Genomic DNA, 17,583 nt, shown 5'->3' on the forward strand with positions numbered 1-17,583 from the left:
CACAGCAATGTCACCCATCAGCTGCTTAGGTCCATCTCTTATTAAGAGACAAATCCTGGATAGATGAAAAGAAGCTCCCCTGGTACTGTGAATTCAGGCATTGAATGTTGAGTCCTGGGGTTTGGGGATGACAGACTCCCAACTTTAACCATTCGGAATATAGGACCATTGCTTAGACATTAGCCAGTTTCATGCCTGTAGGCTTAGCTGCAGGCTTATTCTCTGGCCTTTAACCATATGTGGCCCCAGCAATTAACTATTGTAATCCTCAACTTCCAGGTTCAGTGAATGCTCCCAGCAGGTAGCTCCTGCCAGTGTTAACAGCATTTGAGTAGGACACCAAGGATGAAGGATGGGGCATATGGTTACCATGGCTAGTGTTACATCCTCTGAAACAGGGCTTTGTTGCTAGCATCCTCATTTCTAAAGCAATGCATTCTAGCTCCAGGGCCTAGAATGTTAGGATCCTTTGCTGTTGATAGCTTTTGGATACAACTCTTAATTCTAAGTTTTCCTAAAGCCTGAGAGCTCCCGGGACCTTTCAGAAGGTCTGCATCTTCTTGGCTCTAACTCCTGACAGTTCACATGGTCTTCACAACCTTTGCTCCCCATCCGTTCTACTCAGCTGCTCTCTGGAGCTTTTCAGTCACGCCTCTCTTCGCTGCTGCCAAGGATGTTCTCTTTTCTTTTGTTAGTATATCAGCTACTTTGATGACAAAGGGCAGTTGACTAATAATCCCTCACTCAAACTGACAAGGTACCACAGAAATTATAGCAGCTGTCAGTTAGGGAGCCACATTGCCCCAGCCACCTTTAGCTTATTTTTAAAAAATTAAAGTGATGCTTATGATAAAGATTTATTATTAATATTTTGGCATTTAATGGTATTTTTAAATGTCTAACTGTCTCAGTGCCCCAAGAACAGGGTCCTCTTTCTCTTATTTGTCTTTAAAATATATTTGATGCTTCTAATGTCTTATTCATAAGAGATTTCAGACAATATATCCCAGATAGGAGTTTTGTGTAATGAAATATACTGTGTCTTTTTTTCTCTGTTGCTAATAGTAATCCCTGTGTTTCTGATCAGTCAGACTCAAATACAAATTAGTCAGCATTAACACATACATTTAAGAAACATTATATGAACTCAACAAAACTATGTTAGCAATATGCATCTATATACAATAATGATAAAAATGAGACAATAAATTTGAAGGAGAGCAGGGTAGGGTGTATAGGACAGGGTAGGGTGTATAGGAAGGGAAGGGAGAAATATAATTAAATTATGATCCTGAAAATTAAAAAAAATTAAAAAACCAACTAGTTTTCCCTTTTTCCCTCTTACTTATCCACAGTTACACAGTCTTGGAACCCACAGGATCTTGCATTTCTGCATGTTTTGAACAAAGTACAGGCTGCTTTTTCTTGGGTCTGCATTGTAGAACATTAGCTAAAGACCTGCTCCATTTATTTATGCTGTGGAACATTGCTTTTAATGCTGCAAAGATGTGTTGCATTCTTTTATGTTGCATTTGTTTAACTCTGTACAGCTGTGATACTTTGCCTGTTGAGAACACCTGGCTGATAAAGAGCTAATAAAGAGCTGAAAGGTCAATAGCAAGGTAGGACAAGGGGTAGGTGGGGATGGCAGGCAGAGAGATTAAATAGGAGGAGAAATCTCATGAAGGAAATCAAGGAGCCAGAAAAGAAGGGGCCAGCCATCCAGCTAAATAGCACACCACAGAGTAAGAAGTAAAGAAAACTGTATAGAAATAGAGAAAAGTGAAAGCCCATAGGCAAAGATGGACAGGGTAATTTAAGAAAAGCTGGCTAGAAGGCTGGAGAAACCCACAGAAACAGATAACATGAACAAGAGGCAACTCATGGACCCCAGGCTGATAGCTGGGAAACAAGCATAGGACTGTTCCAGACCCCCTGAACATGGGTGTCAGTTAGGAGGTCTGGGGAATCTATGGGACCTCTGGCACTGGATCAGTATTTGTCCCTAGTATACAAATGGACTTTGGGAGCCCATTCCACATAGAGGATTACTCTCTCAGCCTAGACACACACGAGGGAGGGCCTAGGCTCTGATCCAAATGATATGACAAACTTTGAAAAAAAATCCCCCATGGAAAGCCTCACCCTACCTGGGGAGCAGACAGGGGATGGGATAGGGAATTGATGAGGAGTGGGAGGGGAGGGAGAGGTAGCTGGGATTGACATGTAAAAGAAGCTTATTTCTAATTTAAATTAAAAAAAAAATCTGAGAAAGAAAAGCTGGCTAGAAACAAGCCAAGCAAAAGCTGAGCTTTCATAAGAAAGAATAAGCCTCTGAGTGTATTTATTTGGGGGTTAGGGGTTGGGTGGCAGGCCCCCCAAAGGGCAAAGAGGAAAAAATGTAAAAGAGCTAAGAGTAAAAACTAACCAACTACAGGTCTGCCTTCATGAGGATATTAGGAAAATGATCAGCCTTTGAAAGTGGGAGGACTTTCTCCTTCTGAGGCAAAAGGCAGGTCTGAGGCAAAAGGCAGGCCTTAGTCAAAAACTGCGCTGTGGTCACTCCCTATTACAACATCATCATGCCACTATCTTGGAGCTCTGGAGTTCTCTATCCTAATACCAGCTACTGAGAGTGTTGCTTTCCCTTTCCTGTGGGAACTGGGAAATTCCCTGTGGCTTTGGAAGAAGGACCATGCTCTGGCTACTGCCATCCTCAAAAGCAGTGAGGCAACTTGTTTCCAGGCTCAGAACTACTTTGTATTTTTTTTTCCAATATCTATAATATTGACATTGAAAAATGTGTTAACTTGCAAGTAGGAAAAGAAATTCAAACCATGGACAGCTTTTAGGCTGTCATTGCTAACTTTGACAAGATCACAGCTACTCCATTTTCACATTGCTAACTTTGACAAGATCACAGCTACTCCATTTTCACTCTCAATATCCAAGCTTCCCAATGTCTCTCCTGAGGGTTTTGCTGCTAGCTCACATGATCCTCATATTCTGCAACCATGCTGCAGGTCACTGGCAAGGTGCTTTTACTGCAACAAATTTTACTCTTATATTCTCCACTCAAAGCACAGTGGTTATTAAGTGTGCAAACCCCCTTGGCAAATTTTAAGGGTGCTCATCTGTCTCCAATTCCACTATCCACATGGACAGAATCATTTTCCTGCTGCCATGTTTTGTCCATGATATATCCCATCTCTGGTTTTCCAGGCATTCCCCAAATATTCAGATGCAATGCTGGTGTTTCCAGGAGTAATCTCTCCTCATTTTGAACATCTTATTTTTACTTCTCAGTGCCCTAGGTCATGTTTACAGCTGTCTGCTTTATTAGCCTTTACATACCATTATTTTCTTTATTTAAAATTGTTTGAGGTGAAACCATATGCTATATGTCAGTATACACTCTGCAATTATTGGCATCATTCACGGTATATGAGAATGTTTATATTATTAATTCCCCTTTCTTTTGAAGAGCCTGAGATGCTGATATTAGCAGAAACATTGTGGTTTTGCTGGTATGGAACATAGATACCATCACTGAATTAGACTGTAAAGATGTAACATTTTCTATTTTAATTTTATGAAAATTTTAAAGTCCTTAGTGGTACATAAAAATATCACAAAGTCCTTGTGATTTGGTCAGGTCTTCAAATAAAATAGCATTAAGTCTATATTTACAGAAATCATATAACCTCTTAATCACAAGAGAGGCCATATTTTTGGAAGCCAGCCACTGTGCAGCTAGCCACTACCATAGCTGCTAATATCATGTGATATTTATTTGTCAGCTCTAAAACCACAACTGAGCTCATGTCTTAGTTGTGAAAGTTTCACAGACAGCACACTAGTCCATCTGTGAGTTTGAACCCAGGGACTACAAAGAATGGGTCAGAGTTCTTATCCTGATTTCCTTAAAAGAACCAGTGACTGAAAGATTAAGAGATGTTTTCTTAGTAGCATCACATGAATTACTAGAAGTTTATTCATCCTCCAGAACTGATGCTGGGGATGTGTGCCACCTTCCATGTGGCCCCCCCGTAAGCCCTGCTCCTGCTGCTGTGAGTAAGCCTGAAGTGAAGGATGCTGAGAGCTCTGTAATATCAGCTGATACTTCATTAGTCTATTGTTGGGTGCTTCTTACCCATGTCTAGTACTTTGGCATCTGTTGTTGTAGTCTGTACCTGCATTCCTGGGCAGCTAAGAGGTGGGGATAGGGAAGAACTTGTGTGCCAGTTCAAAAAAGACAAACACTGAGGTTCCTTAAAGACTCAAATGTAACTAAGTGATAAAAACAGACAGGGCTAAAACTAAAAATTAAAATACAAGGTTTATACACTTCAGTCTATTCTAAGAAAAAATATTAGCCATAACTTGACAATATAAAAATAATGAGTACTCATTAATAAAACAATAGGCCTTTATTGAAATACATAGCAAAATTAAATGCTATCCCAGCACACAGTAAATTCTCAGTAAATATATTATGTAACCATGTACTGGTCATTATTGGCTACTTTATGTCAACATATTTAATATCTATGATGTCACAGGTACTGTTTGTCACTTGATTAGTTGGTTACCAAGTACTTTGCTCAGGAGTACTTTTCTCCAGAGTTTTCCAAAAAACCCATTGTGTGTACACAGTTTCTAGGAGAGGACTCTGATGCACAGTACTTGTAGTGGTTTTGTAGGGAAGGTTTTATTTGTCCCACAAGGTAATTGAGCTGGCAGTTTTCCCTAGACAGGCTTTTATGTCATATACATATGAATTCTCACCACACAAGAGTGCCTGCAGCCCCTACTCACAATCATAGAGATGCTTACATTGTCTTCACGGAGACACTCGTGTGTCTGTGGGAAATTGAGAGTTCCTGTTGAGTATTAAACAAAAGGAGAACTAAAGGAACCAAACTAAAGAAAGACCCATTGAGAATGTTGAGCAGAGCAGTGGATTGACTTATTGAGAGTTTAATAATGTAAGTAATCCCGAAATAATGGATGCTTTAAAAGTAATTAAAAGACTACAAATAAATACTTAGTGTTTTATTATAAAGAAAGGAAAGACAATATTGAGCCCATCAATTGTGATGAGGAGCTAATCTTGTCTTTCTCTTCAGATCCTGTGTGAATAAATAAGCAAAATAAACGTGATGACTAAATGTGGCATCTGCCCAATGGACTTACTTAATGGATCATTATGCCTATTGTAATAATCAAAGTGGGCATAATGCAGGGGCTTAAGAAGGATTACCATCTTCAGTGCTCAGCAAAGCTTTGTTCCTTGTCTGCATGGGAGAAGGAAGCAACTCAAGTGGTGATAATTCAAACTATTCTGGAAGTTTGTAGTGTCAGGACCTCTGATAAAATAGCTTACTACACATTCATAAAATATTGTCTAAGTAGGGCTCTTCCTTACAAGCAACTTGTCAATTGTCTCCTAGATTAAAAAAAAAAAATCTGTCTGTTTTGTCCTTGGCAAAGCATTGCACACTCAATTCCCGTAGCACTTTGCTATTATTTTTCCTGCTGCAAATAGCAACAAGCTTTAATTAATACCAGAGATAGTTCAGGTATTTAATAAGATGTTTTACATTTTCAGAAATTAATTATGTGTTGTTCATGGAGTCTGGTTAAATGTTTTATTATGAAGATTTTATTTACAAGAAGTTTCATAAAAATACAACATACCAAGAGGGTGGGCTTTGGAGCCAGGTGCAATCTGTTCAGTGGTAGATAAATGGGGATCAAAGGACAGCCATTTCTAAGAACTGCTTTGAGTTCAGGTAAAGTTTCTAAAGTCTTTGGAATATATCTAGTCCCTGATGAAGAACCATGAAAGGTCTGTGTTTTACTGTTGCTCATTTGTAAGTAAGATGGACAAGAAAACATTTTAGCAATAATTCTTTTCAATTACATTCTTTATTTAATCTAATATATTAATTTACCTATTTTTGTGAGCAAGTTTCACTTCATATTGAATGGAGCTTACTATGTAGCCCAGACTGGGCTCAAATCCTTGGAAATCCTGCTTCAATTCTTCAAGTGCAGTAATTACAAGCATGAACCATCATGCTGGGTTTTAGTTACCTCCTAAGGAGTCCCCTTGTCCATCAGCTTTCTTTATAACCTGGTAAAAAAAATAAGTTTCCATTTACCACTAATCTGTTCAGACATGGTTATAAGGTTCCAGAAAAAAAAAAGTGTAAGTTAAAATAAAAAAAAAATTTAAAAAAACTGTAAGGGGGATTTGTTACTACTACTGTGTGACAATATTTAATTGTGACAGATATCTCAAGTCCTTTTGAAGTTGATTGTTATGATCTGTGAGGCATTGGCTCCTTAGTGCCTCTGGTCCCATGGAGACACTGTATAGCACAATCAACCTAAGCAGTGTGTGGGTCCAGTGAGGAGCTTTTCCTTCTAGAACTTCCTTCTAGGCCTGTTAGACTTCACTTGTTCTCTGCTCCAATTACCTTATAATCACTTAGGTAAGGAAGACACAGCCTTCCTTTGCTCTCTGAGATTTGTTGATTTTATATTTACTGATTTCTAAGCTTCTGCTATCTGCTTCTAAACTCCATAAATCCGGTCCATCTTTTGCATACAAGCATCTTGTTTTGCCTGAAGTGTTTCCTACCAGTCAGATAGTAAGATAAAATGTACATTATTATTTTTTTTAAAGCAAACACCTGCGCCTTGGCTCATTATAGTCTTAAAGTTTCCTACTTTTTCCTCTAAGACCTTCAGCATTCCCCATGGTTACCTAAAATAAAAATCTTGTCTCATACTTGGGGCAAAGTCGACCTGTTTCATTCAGTTGATTTTAGGTTCTGCTTTCAAAGATCCATGCACTTGCAAAGAGGATGTGGGCAGCTGATTGTGAGCGCAGTGTGCAGTAAACCTTCCTAAACTCAGCCCACTTGAACTCTGATGATGTCCTATTCACTCTCTAACCAGAGAGTTTATCTTTATGAGTTCAATCCATACACATTTAAAATAATAGTAAAAATATCAAGTGTATATATTTAAACATATAGAATAATATTTCCCTCAACAATCCTAAAACATACACAAAAATCCCCGCATTTTATTCTCTGGATTCCATTGTGTGTTAGTATTTTCAACCAGATCATATCCAAGTAACGGAATAAAAGCTGGCAGTTGTTGCCATGCTGTGCAGTCTCATTAGATGACTCAGCTAATGACATGGTTGTGCATTCAATATGGCATGCACTATAGGGCTTACCAAAGAGAATTCAGATTAAGATAGCATGTTACCTCCTGAAAACCCTACTTAAAATGCTTTTACACAGATACCTATTTAGTGTGCCAAGTGTTTTATAAAACCGGTTCAATAATTGATAAAAAGCATTTGCAAAGATGCCTCAAGTGGATTTAATATATTATCTTGCTTTTTTCTCTTCTCCCAAATCTTTTAAACAATGAAATAAGTGGGTGTTCATCTTTTCTCTATTCCATTATATTTATCTGAGAGGACTGCTGAGGCTAATCCACTGCCCCAGAAGGGAAGAAGACAAAAAAGGAACGAGCTATCAACCTTCCATTATAGAACATGCCTGTGCTCAATGAGAACATCGTTTCTGTGTAGGACTAGATTCTCCACTAATGTCACTTAACTCAATAAATTTGCATCCATAATCTCAAAAGGCTCTTTACAGGTGTGCCCTAGGAATAGTGTGCTTACTGCATGTCTTACCAGTGCTTCCGAACTTCACTATTTCCACATGATACATGTAGTTGATGACATAGCAATTTGCTGTTCATTGAGAAAATCTTGTTAGATGTAATGAGTGGGGGCAGATTAGTCACAATTGTAGTAAATTAGCCTTTCAGATGAACCCGGAACCCACATATCTTCAGTCAACTTTGTGGCTAGTCATTTTGTTGTTTTTCTTAAAATCAGGCTATAGTTGTGTTTTGTTAATTTAATAGTAGACCTCAGGGTCAAGGAAAAAACCTCACCCACTGAACTCTATGGTCTGTGTTTGTGGAATATGGGGTGCATGTATGTGAATATGAGTGTTTGTATGCCTGGTCACAGGCATGTATAAGTTAAAAGACCACCCATGGTTATTGTTCCTCGGGTGCCAGGAGATAGTCATTTGCAGGCTTGGAACTCACTGAGTAGAATAGGTTGGCTGGTCAGCAAGCTCCAGGGACTAACTTCTTACACCCTCACTTTATGCCCGATACTCACCTCCCTATATATGCTACCTAGAGATTATAAGCACAAGGATGCTCAAGCTTAGAAAGGGCTAATTTATTGATTGAGCCATCTCCCAGTCCCAAGCACATTTCACATTGAACAAAGGCCTTCCAAGTATTTTCTAACAAGTTTTTCATTCCTGCCAGCGCTCTCCCTCCCTCCCTCCCTTCCTCCCTCCCTCCCTCCTTTCCTCCCTCCCTCCCTCCTTCCCCCTCTCTTTTTTGAGGTTGGATTTCTCTGTATTGCTTTGGAGCCTGTCCTTGAACTCATTATGTAGACCACGCTGGCCTCAAACTCACAGAGATTTGCCTGCATCTGCCTCTTGAATGCTAGGATTAAAGGTATGCGCCACCACAGCCCAGCAACATTCTTACTTTTTATCTAAACAAATACTTTATTTTTTGTGCTTTGGAGATATATATTTAAACCATAAATGACATAATGCTCCCTTGAAACAGGTTTTCATATAAATTTTATGGACACATGTCTGTGATTTCACTTTTATTATGGAAATTATGTTCATTTAAGATTTCTGAAACGCTTGCCTATTGTTGACTGTATTCAAATGAAAAAACTTTGATTAAGCTAATTCCTCAAAAATTGGTCAAATATGATGTTACCTAAATGAGATCCAGGGTATAATCTTTATACTTTGAATTTAATTCAATGGAAGTGCATATTTTGCTTCATCAGTCTTTAGCACAAGAAAAGTTATACCCAGCCAGGTGTTGGTGGCGCATGCCTTTAATCCCAGCACTTGGGAGGCAGAAGCAGGAGGATCTCTGTGAGTTCGAGACCAGCCTGGTCTGCAAGAGCTAGTTCCAGGACAGCCTCCAAAGCCACAGAGAAACCCTGTATCAAAAAATGAAAAGAAAAAAAAAAAGAAAAGAAAAGTTATACCCAGAAACACATATACTGTATTTTAAAAATATAACCAATCATTGTTCATTTACAATTTGTCTGATATTATATTTAAAATGAAGAATGATGGATTTTAGTTGATTGTAGTACATGACAAGGGGTCCACAAGCAATATCCAGTGTTGCCTGGCTGAACATGGAAGTGAAAACAGTTTCTCCCACACAGACACAGGCATCCACATCCATCGGTAAACCCTTCTCCTACTTATGCAGCATCACTTCTTTTTCTGAGAATCAGCAGTCCCCAAGATTGGATTGCCATGTGTCCTACCCAGTTTATAACGTAAATCTCAGAGATTACATTAAAATGCTTAAAGCTGGTGGCTTACTGTATTTCCTTTATATTGACTGTCTCTAAGATGCATTTAAACATCAGTGGGTGGGATCAATGGTGTCACTTGCTTCTTCCGGTTGTATACAATTAAAAGATTTGTCTGCTTTCTTTTATTCCTAAAACTAGTTGAGTGGCATGAGAAATGTGTTCAGGTTCACCTAAGATTGATAACCTAGTTTGTCTACAACTGTAATGTGAAATCCTGGAGCTGAACCACCACACAACAAAAACTTGGATTCTTATATCGCAGTATGAAATACTGTGAAATTAATATCTTACTCCACATTTTGAAGTGAGGTGTTTTGGACCCTCTGGGTTTATAAATGGAGACTGATGATGATACATAAAGCAGATAGGATGAACTATAAGCTGTTCTGCCCAGCGGCCCAAAGCATGATCTTCAGAGTCTGATCTTGCCTCACTGTCAAATATTTCCTCTGCCTATTGACCCATCGTGTCGATGATAAAAGCAGTGGCAGTTAGCATTTACACAGGGATACAGTCCACATAAGCTGAGCATCCTTTGGTATCTTCAAAGGAGCCCATTTAGACTCCAACTGCATCTCTCCTCATTGAATTTTTGCTGAAATCCTCATTTAATAATTGCTTTGCTAGAACAAATGGGAAGGAACAAAAGGCTTTTGATGGAGAATACAAATAAATTGCATCATGTCAGGCTGAATGTAGGGTGTCTGCATTCATGGAGGGATAACCTGAAAAACTGTTACAATCTTGTCTTTGGTTTTTTTTTAAAAAAAACAGGTATGCATAATTTCAAACTTCATATTTAGGAAGAGAACTTATTTCCTTGCCAGCATTTAAAAATGAATTATTGGGGCTAGAGATATGGCTGGGTAGTGAAGAGCACAGTTTCTTCTTTCAGAGGACCCATGTCCTTGCATGAGGATCACAACTGTCTATAGCTACAGTTCCAGGGAATATGATGCTTTCTTCTTGCCTCTGTGGGCACCAGGCTTGCACATAGTGCACAGACATACATACAGGGTAAACACCCATACACATAAAAAAATAAAAATAATTTTAAGTGAATTACAAACCATACATACTTTACCTTAAAAAATCTAGGAAAAAATAAATAATGATTGTCTGTCAATATTTGTTTTACTGTTTTGGAGCTTTTTACTTTTACATTAAAATGCTACATGGTTTCTGTCCATAACTAATGCCCCTCTAAACATTACACCATAGGTAAGTTTTCATTATTAGCAAATTTGCATCTTTTTATAATAACTTTGAATATATTGCCATTATTTGATTCATCATCATCCAGAGATTATAAACCATTGTGTAACTACCACATTGCTGTTATGGAGAGAATTTTATGGACTTTAGCTTTGGAAACTTCCTAGTTACCTGGGTAAAAACTTGGTACTTCTTACATTGATAACTCATGGTTGTACAGTGATTTTTCAGAGTTATGCTACCATTAGAATTCCATCAGTAGCGCTAAAAACTACAGTTCTGACAACACTTCTTCCAATATCCCATAGATTTATCAGATACATTTTTTTCAAACTCTGTTTCAAAATTTAAGACGATTTCTGATTCTGTTTTGCACTCCTCTCTTTGACTGTAGGGTGAAGAAGGGTACCCACAAGAAGGAATTCTGGAAGACATGCCTGTGGATCCTGGCAGTGAGGCTTATGAAATGCCTTCAGAGGTAAACAGCCTATGTAGAGAAAACAAAGAAAAATAGTTGAGGTGCTTAATTTAGATTATGCTAATTCCACCAGAACCCTATGACATCAGATCTCCCCCATATTAAGGTCTGGGTAGTTCAACCAAGAAAACAATTTTGATCTGTGTGGGAGAGGGAGATATGGTGGGAGATATGGTAGGTCGAAATGAGAAAAGAACATTCTATCACAAGAGACTACCAGAAACAAGGGCACATGGAAGTGCCTGAGCAACAATGCACAGTTATTAGTCATGCTTAGAAAAAAGAAAAATGACAGATTGAAGACATAAATAGGCTTGTGGACAAACTGTGGAGTACTAAAGTAACTTTGTCATTTAAGTTTATATTTATTTAAACAAGACAAGACAAAACAAAAAAAAAAGTATTTGAAGATAGGTTAACAGCAGAATCTTGATGTAATTGGAGTTATTGTTGAGGAAGGCTGCCTAATCCAGTTAGTTAGGATTATTACTGTTTTGAAAGTTACCCACATTTTTTTTAGAAGACGTGGGCTTTAGAATAGATTTGCTGGGGGGTGGTGACACATGCCTTTAGTCCCAGCACTTGGGAGGCAGAGGCAGGCTGATCTCTGTGAGTTTGAGGCCAGCCTGGTCTTCAAAGAAAGTTCCAGGACAGCCTGAAAAAAATAAACAAACAAACAAGCAAAAAACCAAAAAAACAAAGACCTGCAAAGACCTGCAAAGAAGGTGGAGATCCTAACTGGAGATAGAAAGGACAGGGTGTGCCCCTTATCTCTAAGCATTGTCACTTCTGAAAACAAGAGATCTGAGCTCTCTCTGGAAGAGGTTTCATGCAATTCATCTTGGTGCTCACAGCTCACAGGGCACAACTAAGGAAAAAAATCCAGAGGCTAATTCATCCACATCTGGAATTAGGCCTAATAAGCTAACTTGACTTAGTAACTCCCTTAACTTATAGATGACAAGTATGAACAAACAAATAAATGTTTTTGACAGAGGAGTTCAAACATTGTCTGAGGATTATTTTAACTGAGTGGAAGGCTGGATCCTCTCTACTGGGAAATGGATACTTGATAACTGTCACTTTCACTTACCAGTCATTCTCTCTCTCTCTCTCTCTCTCTCTCTCTCTCTCTCTCTCTCTCTCTCTCTCTCTCTCTTTCCCAAATTAGGAAGGATACCAAGACTATGAGCCTGAGGCCTAAGAGTGTCTTTGCTCCCAGTGTCCTGAGATCTGCCGGCCACTGTTCACGGCGTACAAGTGCTCAGTTCCAATGTGCCCATTCATGACCTTTCCTCAAAGCTGTACAGTGTGTTTCAAAGTCTTCCATCAGCAGTGATTGATGTCCATACCTGCCCCTCAGCATCCCGGTGCTTCCCTCTCACTACAGTGAATACATGGTAGCAGGGTCCTGTGTGCTGTGGATATTGTGGCTTCAAACCTAAATTGTTAGAAGAAATTTAAAACACCTAAGTGACTACCACTTATTTCTAAATCTTCACTACCTTTTGTTGCTGTTCTTGAGAAGTTGTGATTTGCTATCTTATAAGAGTGTTAGGTGTCCTTAATGATTCTTTTTGTCTAAGAATGATGTATTGTGAAATTTGTTAATATATATTTTAAAATACGTGTGCATGAAACTATGCAGCTATAAATATTAATTATGAATTTTACAGTTTTGTGATGTGTTTTATTAACTTGTGTTTGTACATAAATGGTGAAAATTAAAATAAAATATCATCTCATTGCAAAATTGCTCTTTTTCATTTTACTTTGGGAATGAAATCATGCTTATCAGGAACATAGGCTGGAAACGACAACTGGTACAATGAACCTGAACCTGAATTCAAAGTTTTTAACACTGTCTAAAGAAGAGTGAGACATGGACTAAACACCTGCAGGAGAAATTCGCCAACACAACTGCCGAGAGCCAGCTCTGATAGACAGTGCTGCTCTGGGTTCGGCTGCACTGAGAAACAGTTCATTTTGGACTAAAAAGTGTGAGTGATACTGACTACCTCCCTTTTACATATTTGTAAGACATATTAGCATATCAGAGGTCCTCTGAAAGAAACTACTGAACTTAGAATTTCTTACATATATACCTAAAATAACTCAGGGTCCCCAGTTGGCAGGCTGACATTTATGACACCTTAGCAGGTATGGGAAGACAAAAGGAAAATGGAACAAAAAGAAATATCGTTTTGTGAATACATGGATTTGGGAATATTTTCCAGGAAATGTTTTCCTTAAAGAGGATTAATTAATTGCCTGTGAGTGTAGAAAAAAAAAAACTTGCCTATGATTAAAAACTTACTCAGATCTTTCTAGTTATTGGGGAGAAAAATAGCAGGGTCATGGTGAAAGCCATTTGCAGACGGTAAACTCAGTAGAGAATATTATGCCTTAAATACCCTCTCCTGATAATGAGATTGATGCCATAGTATAGCCTTCATCCAGCAGCTGGTGGAAGTAGAAGACACCCACAGCTAAACCTTGAACTGAACTGAAACCCAGTTGCAGAGAAGAAGGACTGATGAGCATAGGGGTCCACACCAGGCTGGTGAAAGCCACAGCAACAGCTGACCTGAACAAGAGAGAGCTCTTGGTCCCCAGACTGCTAAACCAGCATGGGACTCATCGAGACCCCCTGAATGTAGGTGTCAGTGAGGACACCTCAGAAATCTATGGGGTCCCCTTGTAGTGGATCAGTACTTATCCCTAGCACAGGAATGGACTCTGGGAGCCCATCCCACATGGAGGGATACTCCCTGAGCCTAGATACAAGGGGTTGGCCTAGGCCCTATCCCAAAGGATGTGACAGACTTTTAAGACCCCTATGGAAGGCCTCACCCTCCCTGAGGAGCAGAAAGGGTATGGGATAGGTAGGGTGTTAGTTGGGGGAGCAGGGGAGGAGGGGAGGGAGAGGGACCTGGGATTGACATGTAAAATAATCTTCTTTATAATTAAAATAAGAAATATTGTAGTTTATGCATGATGGTGACTCCTTCAATGCATCCAGGGCAGTCAGAGGAAACGAAGAGGAAGGAGAAACCATGACACCACAGCTGAGAAAATATGACTACACAATGTTGAGTGGCACGTGTGCTTTGACATTGGAGAGAAATGACAACTCTCTAACTTGTTTATTTGAAGCTGATGAATGATTCATTGTTAAGGTGTTTCAAATGTAAAGAACGTATTTTAAATCTACCAAAAGTATGATCTTTTTTAAAAGAAAAATAAATGGTAATAAATTTCAGAAGAAAATCAAATTTACAGCAGTGACTTAAGAGCAGTGTGCAGTGGAGGAAGAATGTGCTTGGCCTTGAGGACTTACAATCAATAGAAATTATGCTGTAAAGCTCCCCTTCCTTAAGCAGATTCTGGCTGTTAATGTTTAAGCAGTTCATTGTTTTTGTTCTTAATAGTTTATTTTTTACTCAGCACTTAACACGTTTCCTCAGTGCACACAAGCCTTGACAGGAGTTCTGCACCTGCCTAGTGTAGGCTAAGGATGGCTCATCTAAAGCTTTAACTTTGAGGGTATAAATCCCAAATCAGATCTGTTTGATCTGTAATGAGTCCACCAAGGACTTTAAAGAAAGGCTTCCATAGCAGGCTTGGGCACATAAATGGGACCACACTATATTCAAGTGTAAACTTTAGAATTCCAAATGCATCTTTTTCAAAACCCCCTACTCCAATGTAAGACATGAGTATATTTCTTTCTTTTTGTTTTGATCTTAAAGCCCTTTTATTTTTTTAATTTTTTTTTATTTGAGTTACAAACACGATTGAATTACATGACAATCCCAGTTCCCTTCTCCCTCCCCACCTCTCCTACCACCCCCCAATTAAAATCCTACCTATCGCATATCTTTTCCTCTAATCTATACCTGACTCAACCTTTCTGCTCCCTCATGACCTCTGCATCCTTCCTCTTCTTCCCTTCTCATTCATGTAGCTCCCTCCGCCCTCTTACCATGCTCTCAATTTGCTCAGGGGATCGTGGCCCTTTCCCTTTCTCCAAGGGACAAAGTTTGTCTCTTTTAGGGTCTTCCTTGTTTACTAGTTTCTCTGGCAGTGTGATTGGGCTGGTATTCCCTTATTCTATGTTTAAAATCCACATATGAGTGACTATATATCATATTTGTCTTTTTGTCATTGTGTTACCTCACTCAGAATGGTTTCTTTGAGTTCCATCCATTTTCCGGCAAATTTCAATATTCCATTGTTTTTTTCTGCTGAGTAGTACTCCATTGTGTAAATGTACCACAATTTCTCTATCCATTCTTCGGTTGAGGGCCATCTAGGCTGCTTCCAGTTTCTGGCTATTGCAAATAGTGCTGCAATGAACACCATTGAACAGATGTCCTTGTTGTATGAATGTGCTTCTTTTGGGTATATGCCTAGGAGTGGAATTGCTGGATCTTGTGGTAGACTCATTCCCAGTTTCTTGAGGAGTCGCCATACTGATTTCCACAGTGGCTGTACAAGTTGGCACTCCTACCAGCAGTGGAGAAGTGATCCTCTTTCTCCACATCCTCTCCAGCATAAACTGTCATTGGTGTTTTTGATTTTAGCCATTCTGACAGGAGCAAGATGGTATCTCAGAGTTGTTTTGATTTGCGTTTTCCTGATGGCTAAGGATCTTGAACACTTTCTTATGTGTCTTTCAGCCATTTTAGATTCCTCCATTGAGAATTGTCTATTTAGTTCTGTACCCCATTTTTTAATTGGATTGTTTGGTGTTTTGGAGACTAGCTTGTTGAGTTCTTTGTAAATTTTGGAGATCAGCCCTCTGTCAGATATGGGGTTGGTGAAGATCTTTTCCCAGTATGTGGGCTGCCGTTTTGTCTTGCTGACTGTGTCCTTTCCCTTACAGAAGCTTCTCAGTTTCAGCAGGTCCCATTTATCAATTGTTGATCTCAGTGTCTGTGCTACTGGTGTTATTTTCAGGAAGCTGTCTTCTGTACCAATTAATTCAAGGCTATTTCCCACTTTATCTTCTAATAGTTTCAGTGTGGCTGGGTTTATGTTGAGGTCTTTGATCCATTTTGACTTAAGTTTTATGCAGGGCAAAAGGCTTGGGCCTATCTGGAGTCTTTTACATGTTTGCATCCAGTTATGCCAGCACCATTTGTTGAAGATATTCTCTTTGTCCCAGTGTATATATTTGGAATGTTTGTCAAAAATCAGGTGTTCCTAGGTGTGTGGGTTAATATCAGGGTTTTCAACTCTATTCCATTGATCTTCCTGTCTATTTTTGTACCAATACCAAGCTGTTTTCAGGACTATAGCTCTGTAATAGAGCTTGAAGTCAGGGATGGTGATGCCCCCAGAAGTTCCTCTATTATACAGGATTGTTTTGGCTATCCTGGGTCTTTTGTTTCTCCATATAAAGTTGAGGATTGTTCTTTTAAGGTCAGTGAAGAATTGTCTTGGGATTTTGATGGGGATTGCATTGAACCTGTAGATTGCTTTTGGCAAAATTGCCATTTTTACTATGTTGATCCTGTCTATTCAAGAGCATTGAAGATCTTTCCATTTTCTGGTATGTTCTTTTATTTCTTTCTTTATAGACTCAAAATTCTTACGGTACAGGTCTTTTACTTTTTTGGTTAGTGTTACCCTAAGGTATTTTATGTTGTTTGTGGCAATTGTAAAGGGTGATGTTTGTTTGATTTCTTTCTCCACCAATATGTCATCCGTATATAGTAGGGCTACAGATTTTTTTGAGTTAATTTTGTATCCTGCTACTTTGCTGAAGGTGTTTATCAGCTGTAGGAGTTCCCTGGTAGAGTTTTTCGGGTCACTTATGTTGACTATCATATCATCTGCAAATAGTGAGGGTGTGACTTCTACCTTTCCGATTTGTATCCCCTTGATCTCCTTTTGTTGTCTTATTGCTCTAGCTGGAACTTCAAGGACAATATTGAAGAGGTATGGAGACAGTGGACAGCCTTGTCTTGTTCCTGGTTTTAGAGGAATTGCATTGAGCCTCTCTCCATTTAATTTGATGTTGGCTGTTGGCTTGCTGTATATTGCTTTTATTATGTTGAGGTATGTTCCTGTTATCCCTGATTTCTCCAAGACCTTTATCATGAAGGGGTGTTGGATTTTGTCAAGAGGTTTTTTGGCATCTAGTGAGATGATCATGTGTTTTTTTTTTCCCTCAGTCTTTTTATATGGTGGATTACATTGATAGATTTTTGTATGTTGAACCATCCTTGCATCCCTGGGATGAAGCCTACTAGATCATGATGGATGATTTCTCTGATGTGTTCTTGGATTCGATTTGCCAATATTTTATTGAGAATTTTTGCATCAATGTTCATGAGGGATATTGGTCTGTAGTTCTCTTTCTTAGTTGTGTCTTTGTGTGGCTTAGGTGTCAAGGTTATTG

The 17,583-nt window shown here is 38.9% G+C and overlaps 1 protein-coding gene across 1 annotated transcript in view; it reads left to right on the plus strand.

Moving 5' to 3' along the window:
- The window catches only part of Snca (synuclein alpha), a 95,863-nt gene extending 83,485 nt beyond the window's left edge, over positions 1 to 12,378 (plus strand). The window contains exons 4-5 of the mRNA XM_035448406.1: positions 11,091 to 11,174; positions 12,346 to 12,378. Coding sequence (XP_035304297.1) covers positions 11,091 to 11,174; positions 12,346 to 12,378 — 117 coding nt within the window. The remainder of the gene's footprint in view (positions 1 to 11,090; positions 11,175 to 12,345) is intronic.
- Positions 12,379 to 17,583: the final 5,205 nt, after the last annotated feature.

This window comes from Cricetulus griseus, chromosome 8 (assembly GCF_003668045.3).
Source record: "Cricetulus griseus strain 17A/GY chromosome 8, alternate assembly CriGri-PICRH-1.0, whole genome shotgun sequence".
In the NCBI taxonomy this organism is placed as follows: Eukaryota; Metazoa; Chordata; class Mammalia; order Rodentia; family Cricetidae; genus Cricetulus; species Cricetulus griseus.